Raw genomic sequence first — 17078 nt, 5'->3', positions numbered from 1 at the left:
TATGGGCCGCCACTTATCCTGAGGATGACTTTGCTTCTGAACACAAGGTCACAGGGGTGTTCCAACTGGGATGGTCAAAAATGGGACCCTTTATCTGCCTGCCCCCATTCCAAGAGTCAGGGGAGCAGCCCTTGCGCCAGCCCCACTCAAATGGGAGCAGAAGCCCTGAGGGCAGTGCCTGGCTGTGTTGCTGCAGCCCACCCATCTTCCAGCCCTGCTCGGTACCTCCCCCGTAGTGTATCATTCCCAAGTGGACATTTCCCAGAACCAACTTGGCAACGGATCTAGCAGATGTTCGCTCTTCTGGGAGGCAGCTGAGCTCCAAAGCTGATGTGTCCAGCTGTTGGAATCAGACCTCGGTGAAAACAGAAGCCACAACTGGAGGGGCGTGCCCCCCACCCTTGTGCATTTGTGCACCCCTGCCCCCTGGAGGAGGGTCCTCCTCCCTCGCAACCAGTTGCCGACATCAAAACAAGCCAGCCGCCTGTGGATGGCCAAGTAACAACCTGTTGGCCCTTCTTCATGGAGGCAAAGCAAAACTCCCCCCACTTCTATCCTGCTGATAAGCGGCCAGACAAAACCAAAGCTGCCTACATGTAGCTGTTCTAGTCATCTCGCGAAGCTGCCTGAGAAAGTGCCAGACTGCTTTGAGAGTGGAGGCCCTCCCAGTCCTGAAACCATAGCCCGGAGGAGGGTCCCAGTGGAGGTCCCTGGCCCAAACCCTGCAGACACTGCTCTTGCCCAAACCCCTGTGCCAGCTGCTTGTCTAAGCTCCCCTGGAAAAGCCCCCAGGACAAAAATGGCTCTTCGACCTGCAGCTTTTTAAAAAGACGGGATGAATGTGCAGAGGAGAATTGGGCCTAAAAGCAGCTCTTAGCCAGGGAAGAAGGCGGGGGTGGGCGGGGGAGGATCCTGTGTGTGCTTACGAGGTGCTTGAGACAGGAGAGATCAAGGCTGTCTCCATCCTGCCTGCCTCCTCAGTTGGCTTAGACATTTGGCTGGCCATCGCTAGAGATGGAGGAGTGCAGTAGATTGAGTTTTGGTCAGTTCTTGCCACTTTAGATAAATGCCATTTTCCTCTGTCCAAATTTATTTGCATTCTACATTTTAATTATTTAAGATTGCTTTAGACAATGGAAAAAATGCCTCCCACAGACCACCTCCCCCCACAAAAACGGTGGACTGATACCAATGTCTGTTTTCAGACTGGATTGTGTATTTTGCAGCCTACAAAGGCAGACATGATGCACTTGGGGCATTACGAGCTCTTCCTTGTTTTTATTTTTGTTCCTTTTTTAGGCACAGGATGAACTCATTTGAATGCAGAGGTCGGGTGACTCATGGTTTTATGTCCTGAAATAAAGTTGTGTTCTGCACACAGACCTGGTCAATGACACCCTCTTTTGACTAGGCAGGGAATGTTTCATATCAAATCGCCAATACACTTTGAATTGTTTTCTTTCTGCTAAAGTACAGCAACTTATTTCAAGAATATCCATTTTGCCTAATTCTTTTCTTTCGTTAACAAAGAAGATTGGAACTGAAAATATCAGCTGTTTGACCCTCAAAACAGTTTGAAGCTTCCAAGCACCACCTCAACAGATAAAATGCAGAACTGGAAATTGACCACTCAGAGGTTTGTTCAGTCGCTGATGCTTGAAAACATTAAAAGCTTCCACACACTTTTTTTGGTTGGCTCACTCCAGCCAGCCTTATGAACCCGCAGTCACTTCCACATGGAGCCCTGATGCAAATATATATTCTGTTCACCAACATGATGAGTATGTGTGTGTGTGTGTGTGTGTGTGTGAGAGAGAGAGAGAGAGAGAGAGAGAAGCCCCCCAACCAAGCTGGTTCCAGGAAGCCCCGTGGCAGGCTCCTCCTCCCGCTTTGGTCCCCCCCCCCCCGCCCCGGCTCATTAGGACCACCCGCTAATGGTCCTAGACTGGTCCTGATACACGAAAAGGTTCCAAGGGAGAGAGAAAAAGCACCCCGGTTTTCCTCTAAAGACCTCAACGTTAAAGACCGAACACTGCTCCTAGGAAAAGCATGCTCTAGAGGCATGGCCCATGATGGCAATTAGGAGCATAGGGGGCTGCCATATGGCGAGTCAGAGCCTTAGTCCATCTAGCTCAGTGTTGTCTACCCAGACTGGCAGTGGCAGCTTCTCCCGGGTTGCAGGCAGGAGTCTCTCTCAGCCCTCTTGGACCCCTTCTGCTCTTCCCAGAGTGGCTCCATCATCCCCTAAGAGGGGAATCTCTCCCAGGGCCCACACTTCTAGTCTCCCTTCCATATGCAGCCAGGGCAGACCCTGCTTAGCTAAGGGTCACAAGACCAGCTCTCCTCACCATGTCTTGCCCAGCAACTCTAGCCACTAAAAAATAAGAACGCCCCTCGCCCCCGTGGTTGAGGATGGAGGCACCTGCTCGTCTCTCCCGTTGGCCACAGGGCGTCCACACACGATGGGGACGTATTCAGCAGATGTTTCCAGTTGGTGTGCACATCTGCCCAAGTCTTGGTGGTGCTGAAAAGGAGGGTTTCTGCTCTTAGGACAGTCTTGGGCCCAGCTACTGCTGACAGGGGAGGAGAGGGGAGGCCAAGTGTACAGACGTGCCCAGCAGCAGCAGCACCCTCGGGGCAGGGGTGCTCCATTGTGGGTCCCCAGATGTTGTTGGACCGCGTCTCCCACCAAGTCACCCCCCCCCACCGCCCTGGGCCCCTTGTGGCAAACATGGCCTCCCTGCACCCATCGTGCCAGCTGCCGTTTTTCACTGGGCCAGGAGGGTGCTGACACACCAGCACATTTAGCAAGAGGGTGTGAAAGAAAGCCCGGGGGGGGGTTGGGGGAGGGCGGGAACCGGGAGAGTGAGTGAGTGTGAATGCAGGCTGTCCTCACGCCCAGAGACCTTGTGCAGTGCCTCTTTTGCACAGTCTGCACAGGGCTGCCTCTTTGTCTTCTCTCCCCCCAAGGCTCCTTGCGTGCCTCCAAGGCTGGCTTCAGGGAAGGTGGCGACACAAATCCTTGAAAATCCCAGCAGAGGTTTGCTTTCCATTTCCAACAAGAGTGTAGCACAAGAACTGCCCCGCCCCAACCAGGTTCTCAAGCCCCAGGGAATATCACATGCCCGCCACATCTGGGCCTGGCCTGCCTCCTCCGTGCTGCACACATGCACGCATACACACACTCACTCCCACATGGCCACGGGAGGCCTTCCACGGCTGAGGGGAGAAGCACTCGGCCTCCCAGGCAGACACCGGAAGGAAAGAGTCTACTAGGTGTCGCTTAAGGGGAGGAACCACCTTTGCACCTTGAAAGGGGAGATGGCAGCTGGGCTGAAGCCAGGACTCCTAAACAGAAACATTCTTGGGGTGTGAGTTTATAGGACTGATCTTCACAAGGAAATGCAACCCCCTCTCCCTGTAATTCTTCCACAGAAGAGACCATTTGTGCGATGTGCCACACAATCCACGGGTCAGGGGAAGGCTCTGCCCGCAGCAAGCCAGTTGTGATCACTTCTGCTGCAGACCCTGTGCCATTCTGAAGGAATGGGAGTGGGAACACCCCTGTTGTTAGCAAAAGACTGCTCCAGTCTTGTCCCCTGTCTTGCAGATAATTCGTCTCTTGAGGGTCGTGTTGCTTCTCAGCCCTGATACCGTCACAAGGACTGCAGAGCTTGGAGAAGCCACCACTAGAATTCATGCCACCTCCCCACCCCCCAGCAATAGGGAGAAACAGGACCGACTCATCACAGGGCAACTGCAGCCACAGAGAGAGGTGGCCACTGGCGTTTCCACGGATCAGCACGAACCACAGCCTTCCTAAAAAGCAAGGTTAACTATATTTTAGTAGAAGCAAGAAGCTACTTTTGCAAGAAATTTGAAGCAGCTTCAGCTACTTAAAAAATAACTCTTCTTTGCCCATTTGAAAATGTATACATTTTAAAAAAAACTCTCTTTCCTCACCTCTCAAGTCCTGTGTCTTGTAGCCAAAGGCCTGCAAATAACACTTTACACAAAACCAAAGGACGACCAACTCGCTTTAAGAAGGAAACAGAGGGTAGGACTGTCACTCCCTCTGCTGGCAACTGCAGGCATCTTCTATTCTTCTTAGTGAATGATTTCGTATTTATACAGAGTTGTCAACATGGTAATAAATAATTGATTATTTATGTATGTCCCCCCCCCGCCCCCGCCATGGAAATTTATGCAAGGTCTCCCCCACCACTGTTAGTAAACTACAGTATTTTCCTACAAAAAATGATAGCGTTTGAACTACTTTTCATAAAGTAATTGTAATTCCAATTAAGCTACATAAAAAGTGGCTTAACTACCACCAATCACTGGGTATTAGTTGCAGCTAGGCACAGAGGTTGGGTTGCAAAAAAGGCCTTGGGAAGGATATTTAGATGCCGTGATGTGTCTATACCTACAAAGATTATAATCATTCGGACAATGTTTTTCCCCGTGACACTCTATGGATGTGAAAGATGGACTCTGAAGAAGCAAGATAGAAAAAGCATTGACGCTTGTAAACTTTGGTGCTGGAGAAGACTTTTGAGGAGACCATGGACAGCCAGGATAAACAAATGGATCATAGAACAAATCAATCCAGAATTTCCACTCGAGGCACAAATGACCAGGCTCAAACTATCCTACTTCGGACATATTATGTGAAAACCCAGCTCCCTTGAGAAGTCCATAATGCTGGGGAAAGTTGAAGGAAAGAGAAGAAGAGGACAACCATCAGCAAGGTGGATGGACTCGATTATGACAGCCATGAAGGCACCACTGAGAGACCTTCAAGGTCAAGTTGAAGACCGATCATCCTGGAGAGATTCTATCTATGTGGTTGCTAAGAGTCGACACTGACTTGATGGCACTTAATCAACCAATCAATCAATCAGGCAGACAAGACAGACACCATAGGAAGCAGCCTTAAACTGAGTAAGACCACTGATCCCATCTAGCTCGGTATTGTCTCCACTGACCGGCGGCAGCTCTCCAAAGTTTCAAGCAGGAGTCTTTCCCCACCTTCCCTGAAGATGCTGCCTGGGATCTCACCTGGGGCCTTCTGCGTGCAAAGCAGATGCTCTACCACAGAGTCAGGTCCCAGAAACACAAGACTGCAAAGTTGGGAAGTGTCAATTAGTGCAAGGGTGCCCTCTGCTGGCATAGCAAGGAACAGCAGAGTCAGGAAGAAGGCCCAACTTTACAAGGTGTGCTGCTAGGAGGCCAGTACAAGCCATGGATCCTTACAAGAAACGTTAATTATAGCCTGAGCTTGTCACTCACATTTAAAGACATGTACGAAGTGTTAGATTTGCTCTAAGCAAGCAGAACAGGAGACAAAGGCTTGGTGTTTGTTTGTTTGTATGTTTGACACAGACCAAGTCTCCACATTTGCCTTTCCAGCCCAGTATTGTCTCCTCTGAATGGCAGCAGCTCCTCAGAAGTCAGGCAGGGGCTTTTCCTAGCAGGTGTCCATTTAACTGGAGGGGCTCGGCACTGGACCCAAAGCCTTCCATGCCCAGCAGCTGCTGTACCACTGAACTATGGCTGCAGGGAAACATCCCTGGGACCGGCTTTGGAATTGGTCTCTTTCAACTTACACAGGCGCTTTTGATATCAGAGACAACTCCACAAGTTAGAGCACTTTAAAAAAATTAATCTTTCACAATGCAGTTATTCAAAGACACTCCACCACAGCAAAGTGCAAAAATCAAACCTTCAAAATCAGATCTGTGTTTAAAATTACAATGCATATGCGCGAGGTGGCAACAGAACTGGTTCACAGTTTTCCTACAAAGTATCTTCTCAACCAAGATTATAAGTCCTCCACATCCCTTTACGATCCACGTAAGCTTGATCTAAACGCGACCCTCTTGCGAATGAAAATGGATCGGTATAAAGTTATTCTTTCAAGGATATGCAGGAGGTACAAAGAACTCTCCCACATTCAGTTCAAGGCCTCCATAGGAATACAAAAGGTGCCAAGGAGATCAGTGGCTAGTCAGGCTCCAGGACACACTGCTCCACAATCTCCCGCAAGTTTGGGTTCTCCATGGCTGCTGCGACTCTCTCCTTGTCGTTGATTTGCTTGTTGACTGTATACACGCAAAACAAAAACACAAGCAGTCTGTTACTAATGGCTTCAAGAGCAACCAGATTTCCTTTCTTCCTCTCTCTGATAGAGGAGAGTATGCTCAGTACCGATTGGGCAGCATCCAGCCTAGTCAGTCATGACTAAGCACCACTGAAATCAGTGAGACAACTTCGTCACCACTAGCTTCAATCCCAGTGGCGCAACCACACTTTAGTCAGGACTAACTTAGTCTGGATGCTGCTCAACTAGAAACAACAACAACAACAACAGAGTGTGTGTGGATCCCACAACATCTGTCCATTTGGAAACAACTGCAGTCTGGCTCCTGCCTCAAACAAGAGTCAAGTTGCTTTCTGGGGAAGGTGGAGCTGGCATGGGCTGGTTTCCCAGTTTCTGCCTGTCAGGGTTCCCCCACCCCCAACCCAGGAGAGCACGAGGCTGGTGATGGGCTCGCCCTACTTGGAGGGACAGCGCTGCCTCTCCTGGACCCGGCGTCTGGGCCGCTCAGGTGTGGCGAGACTTCGCCGTCAGGAGACGGCGTAGTCTCACGGGAGGAGGACCAGATCTCGCGAGAGTTTGAGCTGCCCCACATGACAGGAGCTATATAAGACCAGCCTGCCTGTGATGGGGGGCCAGTTGAGGAGGAGGGCTGCCTGAGGAAGGAGCCAATGACTCCTAAGGGGGACAAGCGCCAGCAATCCTGACCAGAGACTCTTGAGGCCATAAAACAGCGGAGGCAAACCACAGGACGCCACCTGGGACATGACACTGCCCCTCTCCGTTTATTTTTGAGTCTGTCCTAGGCACTTTATAAACAAAGACAAAGGCACACTTACTGTCCTCCTCAGTCGAATGTGCTCCCTCCGATATGTAGATCTCCAGCTAGATGAGAGAGAGACAGTTTGCTTAAATGTTTCATACCTACAGCACAGAAACCAATATGTACAGGATACGTGCCATTAAGTAGCAAGAAGGGGTAAAGTCTCAAATAGAAGTCTAGGTCATTTGTTTTATTTTTAAAGGCCAAATATTCCAAGGGAGTGAATTGCCTCTTGCAATTCTAATTCTCTCTCTCTCAGTCACTCTCACACACACACCATCTCCCAGGAGCTTCCCTTTTGACTCTACACCTCCTTGGGTATCTTTCAAGATCACATTTTGCATGAACAACAGAAGGCAGGGAGGGACTATCTGTAAACCTCAAGTGGGCATTTCCGGTGCAATTGTTCCACAACAACATTCTCCAGCTTGATAAAAGCCACGGTGGGTGGGCAGAAAAATGCACCCTTGTGAGAGCAGCCTAAGGGCACGCTTTCAGAGGCCGACAGACTGTATGTTCTTGGACATAAACATTGCAATGTACAAGCGACATACCTTGTGCTTAAAAGGCAAACATCTCTGAAGTTTGATCCTCAAACACAGCCCTACGTTTTAAAGGAAAATATGTTACTTTTCTTTCCACACACAACCATCACAAACCGCTCTCTCTCCCTCTCTCCCAAACGGTGACAAAGTTCGGAATGAAGTCAGCAGCAGACATTTTCAAAAAACATTTTCACACTCTGCTTTTGAGCACGGAGGGGATATGGACTAAGCTGCTGATTACACAACTTGAGTTAATAATCCTCTCCCCTCTAGGCACTCTGGCCCTTCAGAAGCCTCAGGTGGCAGAAGCAGAACATTCAGCAAAGCCACCTGGATATTGCCCACAACTGGGGCAACTCGAGATATATCCCACAAGGCTGAATTTCTTAGCTGGCTTGGAAGCCAAGAGGCTAGCCATGCCTGCAGGCTGCTCCGCGCTGATCAAATGCAAAGCACCCCTTTTAGAACTCCTCTCATAGAGGAGAGCTGGTCTGGTGAGAGCAAGCATGACTTGGTCCCTTAGCTAAGCAGGGTCTGCCCTGGTTGCGTATGGATGGGAGACTTGATGTGTGTAAGAGATTCCCCTCAGGGGATGGAGGCTCCCAGTGCCCTCCCTGGCACCATCTCCAGATTGGGCTGAGAGAGGCACCTGCCTGCAACCTGGGAGAAGCCGCTGCCAGCCTGTGAAGACAATACTGAGCTAGATGGACCGATGGTCTGACCCAGTATATGGCAGCTTCCTATGTAACTCCCCAGGGACTCGTATGTGAAGAGGGGAAGGGCAGGTCGGAGACTTAGCCTAATGAGTCAGTCCAAGAACTGAAGATGGGAATGGCAGTCCCCCGCTCTGTCTCCCAGAGTAAAAGGTACGGTAATATGCATTGCACAGTAAAGGTGCTTCTGTAAAGTTCCCCACACCTTAACCCTCGGTGTCTTGTTACTCAGATTCCCAATTGCCCCGTTTATTATAGAGGTCACAAAACTGGCACATTTGTCAGCGATTCTAGGGGGGAACCCAGATCTTACCAATGAGAGTAGCCAAAGAGCAATGAGGTACCGTTGGTGTAAACCTGATTGTAACCAGAAATTCATCTTCGTCGGTTTCATGCACCTCGACACAACTTTCTGTTACCACATCCAGTTCTTCTAAAGTGTTGGGCTTCTCTGGGTCCCGTATAGTTCGGATAATATCTAAGGGAAAGCAAACACAACACGTCTCTAGCAACAGGAGCAAAGGGCTCCCCACAGAGGCCTCTGGGAAGCCCCCCACAGGCAGAGGAGAGGGGAAGGCAAGCCCAGCTGCTGCTGCTGCTGCCGCCAGTGCCTGCCACTCTGCCCGGGATGTGCTCCGGACAGGGACTCCGGCGGCAGCAGCAGCAGCAGCAGGAGGGGAAGGGGGCTCAGTCTCCCTTGCCCACCGGGCAGGAGCCCAGACCCAGAGGCGCCCTCACTTCTGGGGCTGAAGTCCGGGGCCTCCCCAGGCCATGCCCCCCCCCCCGCTTCTTGAGCCTGTCCTGGGTGGCAAGGAGGGTGCCAGTGCCAGCGGGAATAGGAGCCGAAGGGGGGAAGCCTGGGTCGGGAGGGCAGAGGATCCCCTGGGGGGGGGGCTGGTCCTGCTCCTGCCTCGGGGCAGCAATGGGCCTGCCTGAGCTGCTGCTGCTGCTGCGGCACCCTTCGGAGTTCAGGGCCCTCAAGGCCCCCCCCCGCCCCCCGTCACAGACACTCCCCGGGCTCCGTGGGGGGGGCGGGGGGGGCGCCCTCCCCGGCCCTCCAGGTCAGGCTCCCCCATCCCCGAGCGGCGGCGGCACCGCTGAGTTCACGAACCCCGCAAGGCGGTGGGGGGGGGGTGCCGGGGAAGCCGCCGGGTGGCGCCCCCCCGGGGGCATCCAGAGCCCCCCCGCCCCGCCCATGCAAGGGCAGCCAGGCCTCGCACCAGGGAGGGGGCTCAGCACAGGCCTGGCCGGCCCTGCCCAACCCTCGCAGCAGCAGCAGCCGCCGCCGCCGCCAGCCTGGCAGGGGCGTGTGGCCGGCGGGGCGAGGGCTGCCCCCGCTGCCGCCATCCTCGGACCCCCGCCCCGGGCCACTGACCGTAGACCTCGAGCGCCCGCTCCGCCTCCATGGCCTCGGCGGCGGGGCTGCTGCTGCGGCTCCTCTGCTCATGCTGCTGCTGCTGCTGCCGCCGCCAGCTCCAGCTCCAGGCCCGCCAGGGCAGCCCCAGCGACAGCATCGCGCCCCCGCCCGGACGAGGCCTCCTCCATCGGCCGCCCTCCGCCTCCGCCTCCGCCTCCTCCGCCACTGCAGGCCCCGCGCCGCCGCCGGCTTCCGGGAGGCCGCGGGGCGGGCCGAGCTCCAGCGGGGCGGGGAGGGAGGCGGAGGCGGAGGCGGCGGGTGGGCTCCTGGCCCTCGCCGCCCGCCCCAGCCCCGACCTGAGGCAGGGTCTGCGCGGGCCCCTGCCCTGCCCCCCCCCACCCCCGAGAGCGGATGGTGGCGGGCCTCCCTCCCTCCCTCCCTGGAAACGAACTCTCATCAAGTGAAGGCGGCGGGAAGGGGAACTTGAAAAGAAGCTGGTCGTCGTCGTCATCATCATCATCATTATTATTATTATTATTATTATTATTATTATTATTATTATTATTATTATTATTAGTATCATTAGCATCATCATCATCATCATCCCACCACCCCGTCCCCCTCCTCAGGAGACTACTACTCCCGCCATCCCCTTCGCGGGCGCTCAGCTGCGCGCGCACGCGCGGCGGCGGAGCCGGCGACCTTCGGGAAAGGCATTCTGGGAGTGGTAGTCCGGCGGCGGGTCGCGGCCCGGGACTGGAGCAGCAGCGGCGGCAGCGAGCGGGCGGCGATGGCGGCGGCCCTGCGCGTGCTGCTGGCGCCCCCCCTCCTCCAGGCCCCGCAGGGGGGCCCCCCCGGCGCGCAGGCCAGGCTCAGTGGGGGCCGCGAAGCCCTGGGGGCCGTGGGCGCCGAGGGGGAGCTGCGCCTGACGGGGCTGGCCTCCTGGAGGGGCCCCGGGAGCCCCCCCGCCGTCTCCCTGCCCGGCGCCTGGGAAGCGTAAGTGGCGGGCGGGCGGGCGGGCGGGCGTCGATTTCGGAACTGCCACTCCAGGCCGCCTCCGAGCATCACAGGACTCTTCGGCAGGCGGGCAGGCGGGGTGTCCGGGAAAAGCACAGGAGGGGGCGCGGGCGGAGATCGGCCAAGTGAGGCGCGCGTGACGACGGAGAAGCCCCCTCTGTGCCCACCGTGCCGGGGTATCTTCTTCCCCCGGTTTGGCTGCCCTGTACGGAGCCAGACCCCCGGTCCGCCTCGCTCAGTATCCTTCACAGACTGGCAGCGGCTTCTCCAAGGTCGCAGGCAGGAGTCTCTCTTACAAGAGGAGATGATGATGATGATGATGATAAATAAGCAACTTCCTTTGTTAGCCACTCCATAACAAATTGCTCTTTAGGCAGCTCAAGACAGAGGATCAAAACATACAATAAAAACACATGACCCATTAAATCAAAACAGACAAAAGGGCGGGGGGGGGAATAAAATATACAATACAAAGCAGCTTACAAACATTTCAAAATGAGCTTAAGAGAGCTCCGTACATCTCAAAAGCTTGTTGACTCCTTGCTAGTATTCAGACAGGCTTCATTATTATTATTACGTATTATATCCTGCTCTTCCTCCAAGGAGCCCAGAGCCGTGTACTACATACTTGAGTTTCTCCTCACAACAACCCTGTGAAGTAGGCTAGGCTGAGAGAGAAGTGACTGGCCCAGAGTCACCCAGCAAGTCTCATGGCTGAATGGGGATTCGAACTCGGGTCTCCCCGGCCCCAAGGGGAAATTAGTTTTGAATAAGCATCACTATAAAATTTACAGTGTATAATAACATGAGGGGTGGTTTCTACGGCACCTATTCCACAGGGGCAAAACCTTAAGTTAAATGGAATCCCTTTATATCTACCATCCCTGACAGCCGTCGGAAGGGCGTTTAGGTGGGCAAGAGTAAATGGGCGCCTAAATTTAGGGATAAGAATATTATCTAAATATGCCGCCAGTTTGGAATTAAAAAAATTGTTTCCCCAAATATATACCACTCCTTAGACAGGCTGCATCCACTTGTAATTCTGTATCTATGGCCATTGTATAATATATGATCATCTTCAGAAATACAGAGGCAACAGCTAAAGCGAAGGGTCATAAATATATTATTGTTTCCCCAGTTTCACATGGGAGAGTGTGGAAGATAATGATCCTGAAGCAGGTTGCCTCAGGCTACTGGCTCTCAGTAAGACCCATGAGCTTTTCTTGTATGAAGTTACTCTAGAGGCTGGAAAGTGTGAGGCAACCCTCTTGCGAAGCTTGAGTGAAGACAGACTAAGGAAGCTGATGGAACCCCTGAATATTAGTGAGTATAACACACTTGTCACATTCATCCAAAGCATAGGGTCTTAATTTGGGGGTGTCCTTTTGCGGAGAAGAACTTGGAAAAGTTCTGGTTGTACGCAGCAACCTTTGTGTTAACGGCTATTCTGGCCCGTGGGAAAGAAGTCAGGCAGTGGTTGTGGAAGTGGGTGGGACTGTTTCAGACATGCCTAATCTGCCAGGCCGCACAGAGGCAGATATTCCCAACAGTTCTACTTATGCCCCGTGCAGAGTGATCTGTTTGTTTTCCCGAGCGCTGTGCCTTGCTGCTGTTATTTCTCTGCACACATTGCTGTCGTGCCGGAGGAAATGAAAAGATCCCTTTTGTCTGACTGCAGGCTTTTCATCCGTTTCCTCCTTGAGGGTGCTGTCCTTTCTAAATGGCAGAGCCTTGCTCCTGCTCAACAACGTCCTCGTTGCATGCCTTGCTTTTCCTGGAGGAGGACTGGAGGCAGAGGAGCTGGAAGACTGCTTTCGTCTTGATCTGTCCCCACAAACTTTGGAAAGGATAGTAGACACTGCCTTTTGCAGAGGCATTCTCTTCTTGCTCGCTGAGTCTGGATGGATGTGTATCCTTTATCAAATGTATACACCGCCCCAAACGTTAATCTCTGGGAGGTTTTATTTAAGAGGAGACTCCTATGAATAGGGGGGAAATCTTGAATGTTGCAAGGGGCAGCTTTGCAACCAGAAAAATAAAACAAAAGCCAGCAACATTTACATGCATGCATACCTCAGATTTGAGGTTAAATGCACATCTCTCTAAGCAACTTCAGTCATCAGGACTTGGTCCTAAGCACGCTTTCTGGGGAGTAAGTTCCATTTTACTCTGGGACTCACTTCCAAGTAAATATGTTTGGGACTGGGCTATAAGAAGCACAAAACAGTCCTTTGGGCGGCACATCCATGGCCCTGCTGAAGTCTCTGACTCCATAAGTATAAGCCCTGCATGCAAGTGTTTATAAGAACATGCTATGATAATGAAGTGCCTTTCCCCGATCAGAATCCAGTACCCATTTATGCTCCAAGAAAACAGTCTCTTTTTAAGTGCCACAGCATTTTTTATTTTTTTATTTTTTATTGTCTTTTCAGAGCATGGAAAGACGAGTAGAATGTGGAATGCTGTAAGGAGTTTTGCTTGAATGCTGTGAGCCTGAGTCTCTGAGTTTGTCTTCTTGACAGCTGGAACGTTTGGCTTAACGCCAAGTAAATAGCTCAGGATGGCATATTTTCCTTTGTTTGTGCATCTTGTGTGGCTTGGTTTTCTTTGACAGGGCTGTCAAGATCTCTTTGATGCCACAGATGGTGCATATCTGGCCTATGTTGATCTCTCTCTCTATCAAGCAGAGGGGCAAGATGAGAGGACCCCAGACATGCTTTCTCCACTTAGATGGTTAACTGTATCGCATGATCTGAGTACTGCTGTGATCACCAACTGCTCCAACTGTGCCATGGCTGTTGACCTCAACTTATACTTCAGGTAGGTTGGTTGCAGTGTTTTACATGAAGGTCTGGGGCAGGCAAGTTTCAGTGCCTGTCACGAAACACAACCCTCATATGGCTCAGCAGCACCAAGGCTGGGCCCTGAGAGTTTCACTTACCTGGGAGGCTGCCGTCTGACCGCTCCCTGACCCCCGCCGTTTGGTAGCTGGGTTCCAGCGTCTTCAGTCAGCACGTTGCCTGAGAGCCTGGAGGCACTGTGATTAAGCGTGGCAGTCTGGTTTGACCTAGCTTGAGAATTCTTGCCATCCTGTCCTGAGATTTGGTCCAGCAGCAGCGAAGCGCTTATGTATTCACAACTTGAGTATATTTGCATCCTGCTCCAAACTCGTGGCTGTGGCTGATTAACAAATCACTTTAGAATGAAGACATTCAGCAGGCAAGGCCAGTAGCAGTCGCAAGCAGGACACTGAGTGCCCCTCGGGGTGGGGGGTGGGGGTCCTGCCCAGGAGCAGATGCCAGGAGGCTTCCTCGCGCGGGATGCAGGATTTGTCTCGGGAGCTCTGCCACGGAGGTGCTGTTGGCGTAAGAGAGAGCACTCTTCCTCTTCCATGCTTTGCTCTGGGCTGAGGGTGCATACAGCGTTCGGAGGAACTAGCCTGCTGAGGAGGGGGATATGCCTCTTTGTCCACAGAGAATACCCTGACCACTTACTTTGCAAGCGCACCATGGACAGTAAGGCTGTAAAACAACTGGAGGGGATAGACGAGGATGACCTCCGGAGTTCAGATTACAGCATGAAACTTCAGAAGCGTGCATTCCGGACAGACAGGTATGCGAACGGAGCTGCTGCTGTGCCTCAGAAATCCCAGTGTAGCAGCCGGTGGGTCTGTTTGTTGAGGCCTCTCTGCACAGATGGGCTCCACCCCAGCTGCCCTGACTCCAGCGGCTGGCTTGCGTGCTTGAAGGCAAAATGGCTATAGTGGAGTGGGATACAACGGCGAGAGCTGTGATGAGGACCCCGGCACTTCCATCAAGGAGAGCCCCAGAAGTGGAGCTCTTGCAGCTGGGTTTGTCTCATCCGGGCTGCCCAGGGCAAAGCAGGGCCTTGGAGAGGTCTGGGAGAACAAGTGGGCTGAGTGCTCCTCGGAGGCAGGCTGAGCCCGTCAGTCGTCCTGTGCCCAGAGCGCCCCTCCAGGTCTCCACCTCCCCGGCTGGAGAAGGGAAGCCTGGAAGGGGCAGCCCTGGGGCATCCCGTCTCCGCTCTAGCTGCTCCTGCCCAGCCCGTGGCCGGTGCTGGGGTGCAGCCATCGCAGGGAGAGGCCAGCTCTGCAGTTCTGGGGATGCAGCACCAGGGAGCCTCCTGCAGGGCGGGGGTTTCAGCCCCAAAGCATCCCCAGGTGCCAGTCTGTTGGCCTGATCCAGGACTGGGGCATCTGACTCACACAGCGTCACTGTTGCGAGCGGGGGTTGTGGCTGGCTGGGCCGTGACAGTTGAGCTGCTAGTCTGGAGCCTGTGGATATTCCTTCTGGGTCTCTTTCTGACATATTCGGGTCAATGGAGAGAGACTATAGCTTCGTGGGAAAGCACATGCTTTCTGTGCAGGGAGGTTCCCGCTCAAATCCTGGCATCTCCAGGTAAGGGGGGGGGGCGGTGATCTTGAGCCAGCAGGCCAGGGGGAACCTCCTCAGTCTGTAGGCCTTAAGAGAACCTGCTTCCAGTCAGAACAGACAGTCCTGGGCAGCAAGGAGCAATGGTCTGCTTCAGCAGAAGGCAGCTGCATGTCTTGGTCAGAAACCTCTTTTTAACATTTTTATTTCATGGACATTTATAGCATCACGTTGGCATGACTCTTCTTCTTTTTCCAGGTCCTGGAAAACACATTTGTCTTCACTGTACAACACAACAGAACGGCTTAATTCTCCAGATGTGGGAGCTGATGGTTACTTACCTTGGTATCAGTATCTTCGGCATGTAGAGCACCATGACTGTAAGCTCCCTGAAGTTTCCGAGAGCTCCCTTCTTCAGGATGCCGCTCGTGTCATTTCAAGCTTGAAAGAGAAAGATCACAAGAGCACAAGCAGAGGAGAGAGTCCCTGGAAGAGCTTACACGTGGGAGAGCCAGAAGACTGTGTGGAACTTGAGTGCCAGTCGGTGACAGGTTTTAGTGCATTGTTCACCATCTCCAGTGAGAGTGAAGGGCTGATCCTTGCTCTGTGGGATTTGGAGACCCAAGACCTGACGCGCTGTTGTGTGGGCAAAACCACCTGCTTTGTGAAGTGCAGCAGAGAAGAGCAGTTGTGTCTCATCCTCTCAGGTGAGCATCTTGGGTTGCAGCTGAAGACTGAAGTCTGCTGTCAGGAAACCTTTCAGGCCAGCAGCAGGCTGAGGCCGTAAGTACTTGCGCCACTGACAGTCATTCAGGGAGGTTGCATTCAGGTTCATGAAGCGCCACATATGTTGTCTAGAAATGAGAGAGATGAATGACTTCTCCTTTTTACTGTCCACTTTAGAGCCTGGTCTCTCTTTGGTTCTGTTTGGATTGACTCAAGAGGAATTCTTGAACAGAATGATAATCCACGGGAGTGCTGGTACCGTCGATTTGCTTTGCCAGCTCAATGGATGGGGAAGGTGCTCTATTCCCATACATGCCTTAGAGGTAAAGCAAGGAGATCCTTGATCATGTAAAGCTTTAACCTGTCATTATTCTCAGTTACTCCTCCCATCAGTCTACTTATCTTTCTCCTTGAGATGTCCAAAAAGAAAAAGAAAAAGAGAGAGAAAGAACATATATCCACTTATAACGCTGCAAAAGAGAAAACTGGCAAGCTTAAAGATCTTACACAGGTGGCAGATAAAATCCCAATCCAAGTCAAACGTAGAGAGATAAAAGCAGGAAAAACAGGCAACGAAGAAGTTCTATGTGAGAGACTAAAATGAGACTAAAACGAAAGTAAACTGACCAATAGTTCTGGCAGGCTGGCCCTTTTTGCAACTTTCTCTGCTGCCCCTTGAGCTTATTTAAGCTTCGGGGAACTGGCCATCCATCCTGCAGTGGAAGGCTTGATCACTCACACTTTTGGGCTTCAGTTAGGTGATAGCCCTACTCACCCATTGAGAGAGTCAGCCAGAAACGGGTCGGCTCCTGTGCTTCCCAGGTCAGGAGGCCAAGCTTCAAGTCTTCTGCTACTGGGAGGCAAGGAGTGGGTCCTCCTCCACCTCTCCCCCTTTATATCTGACTTGTAGCAAGAGGTTTTACATTATATGTACTAAATATTCAGCTGCGTATGTGGAGTAGGATGAGGATAAAGGGTCCTGGTTGCGTGCGTTGTGCAGTTTGAACTGCTTGCACAGAGTTGACCCCAGGAACATCTCCTGCAGAAGCCCCTGGACCTGGAGTTTCCCTCAGAGCAGGGGACTCCTCACTCTCTGTGCGCTCTCTCTCTTCATGGGCCTGGTTTCCCCGCTTGGCATCACTCACTGTCTCAGCCACAATAGAAGTGGAATGCTGTGCCTCAGAGGTAGCCTGGACAATGAGCGGAGAATGGTTATTTTTAAAATTCTAGGTGAAAGTGCATTTTAATGGTCGTTTTGTGTTTATTTAGGCTGGTTTAGAGAACCGTCAGTTGGACACTGTGGATTTCTTCTTGAAGAACAAGGAGAACCTTTTCGTTTTCTCCTCTGCTTGCTCTTTACAAGATCAGCCTGCAAGTGTGGTGTCAGATATTTACTTGAAGAGTAA

General features: G+C 52.4%; 2 protein-coding genes across 3 annotated transcripts in view; one reads left to right on the top strand and one right to left on the bottom strand.

The window, feature by feature from the left end:
- Positions 1–5649: 5649 nt before the first annotated feature.
- Positions 5650–9879, bottom strand: CIAO2A (cytosolic iron-sulfur assembly component 2A). The gene is made up of 5 exons (XM_053272134.1): positions 9557–9879; positions 8495–8659; positions 7478–7527; positions 6940–6985; positions 5650–6104 (listed from the first exon to the last, which is right to left on the bottom strand). Exons 1-5 carry the CDS (start codon positions 9693–9695, stop codon positions 6007–6009), a joined length of 498 nt encoding a protein of 165 aa, XP_053128109.1. The 5' UTR covers positions 9696–9879; the 3' UTR covers positions 5650–6006.
- A 378-nt stretch (positions 9880–10257) lies between these two features.
- SPG11 (SPG11 vesicle trafficking associated, spatacsin) overlaps positions 10258–17078 on the top strand; it is a 28399-nt gene continuing 21578 nt past the window's right edge. The window contains exons 1-8 of one of the 2 annotated variants that reach the window (XM_053272132.1): positions 10258–10534; positions 11694–11878; positions 12234–12464; positions 13180–13375; positions 14030–14167; positions 15205–15653; positions 15850–15995; positions 16942–17074. In XM_053272132.1, coding sequence (XP_053128107.1) covers positions 10329–10534; positions 11694–11878; positions 12234–12464; positions 13180–13375; positions 14030–14167; positions 15205–15653; positions 15850–15995; positions 16942–17074 — 1684 coding nt within the window. In that variant the 5' untranslated portion in view covers positions 10258–10328. Of the gene's footprint in view, positions 10535–11693; positions 11879–12233; positions 12465–13179; positions 13376–14029; positions 14168–15204; positions 15654–15849; positions 15996–16941; positions 17075–17078 lie in introns of those variants that run through there. The other variant, XM_053272133.1, reaches the window with a different exon arrangement.

This window comes from Hemicordylus capensis, chromosome 10 (assembly GCF_027244095.1).
Source record: "Hemicordylus capensis ecotype Gifberg chromosome 10, rHemCap1.1.pri, whole genome shotgun sequence".
Taxonomy (NCBI): domain Eukaryota; kingdom Metazoa; phylum Chordata; class Lepidosauria; order Squamata; family Cordylidae; genus Hemicordylus; species Hemicordylus capensis.
This window is presented reverse-complemented; position numbering and strand designations above follow the sequence as displayed.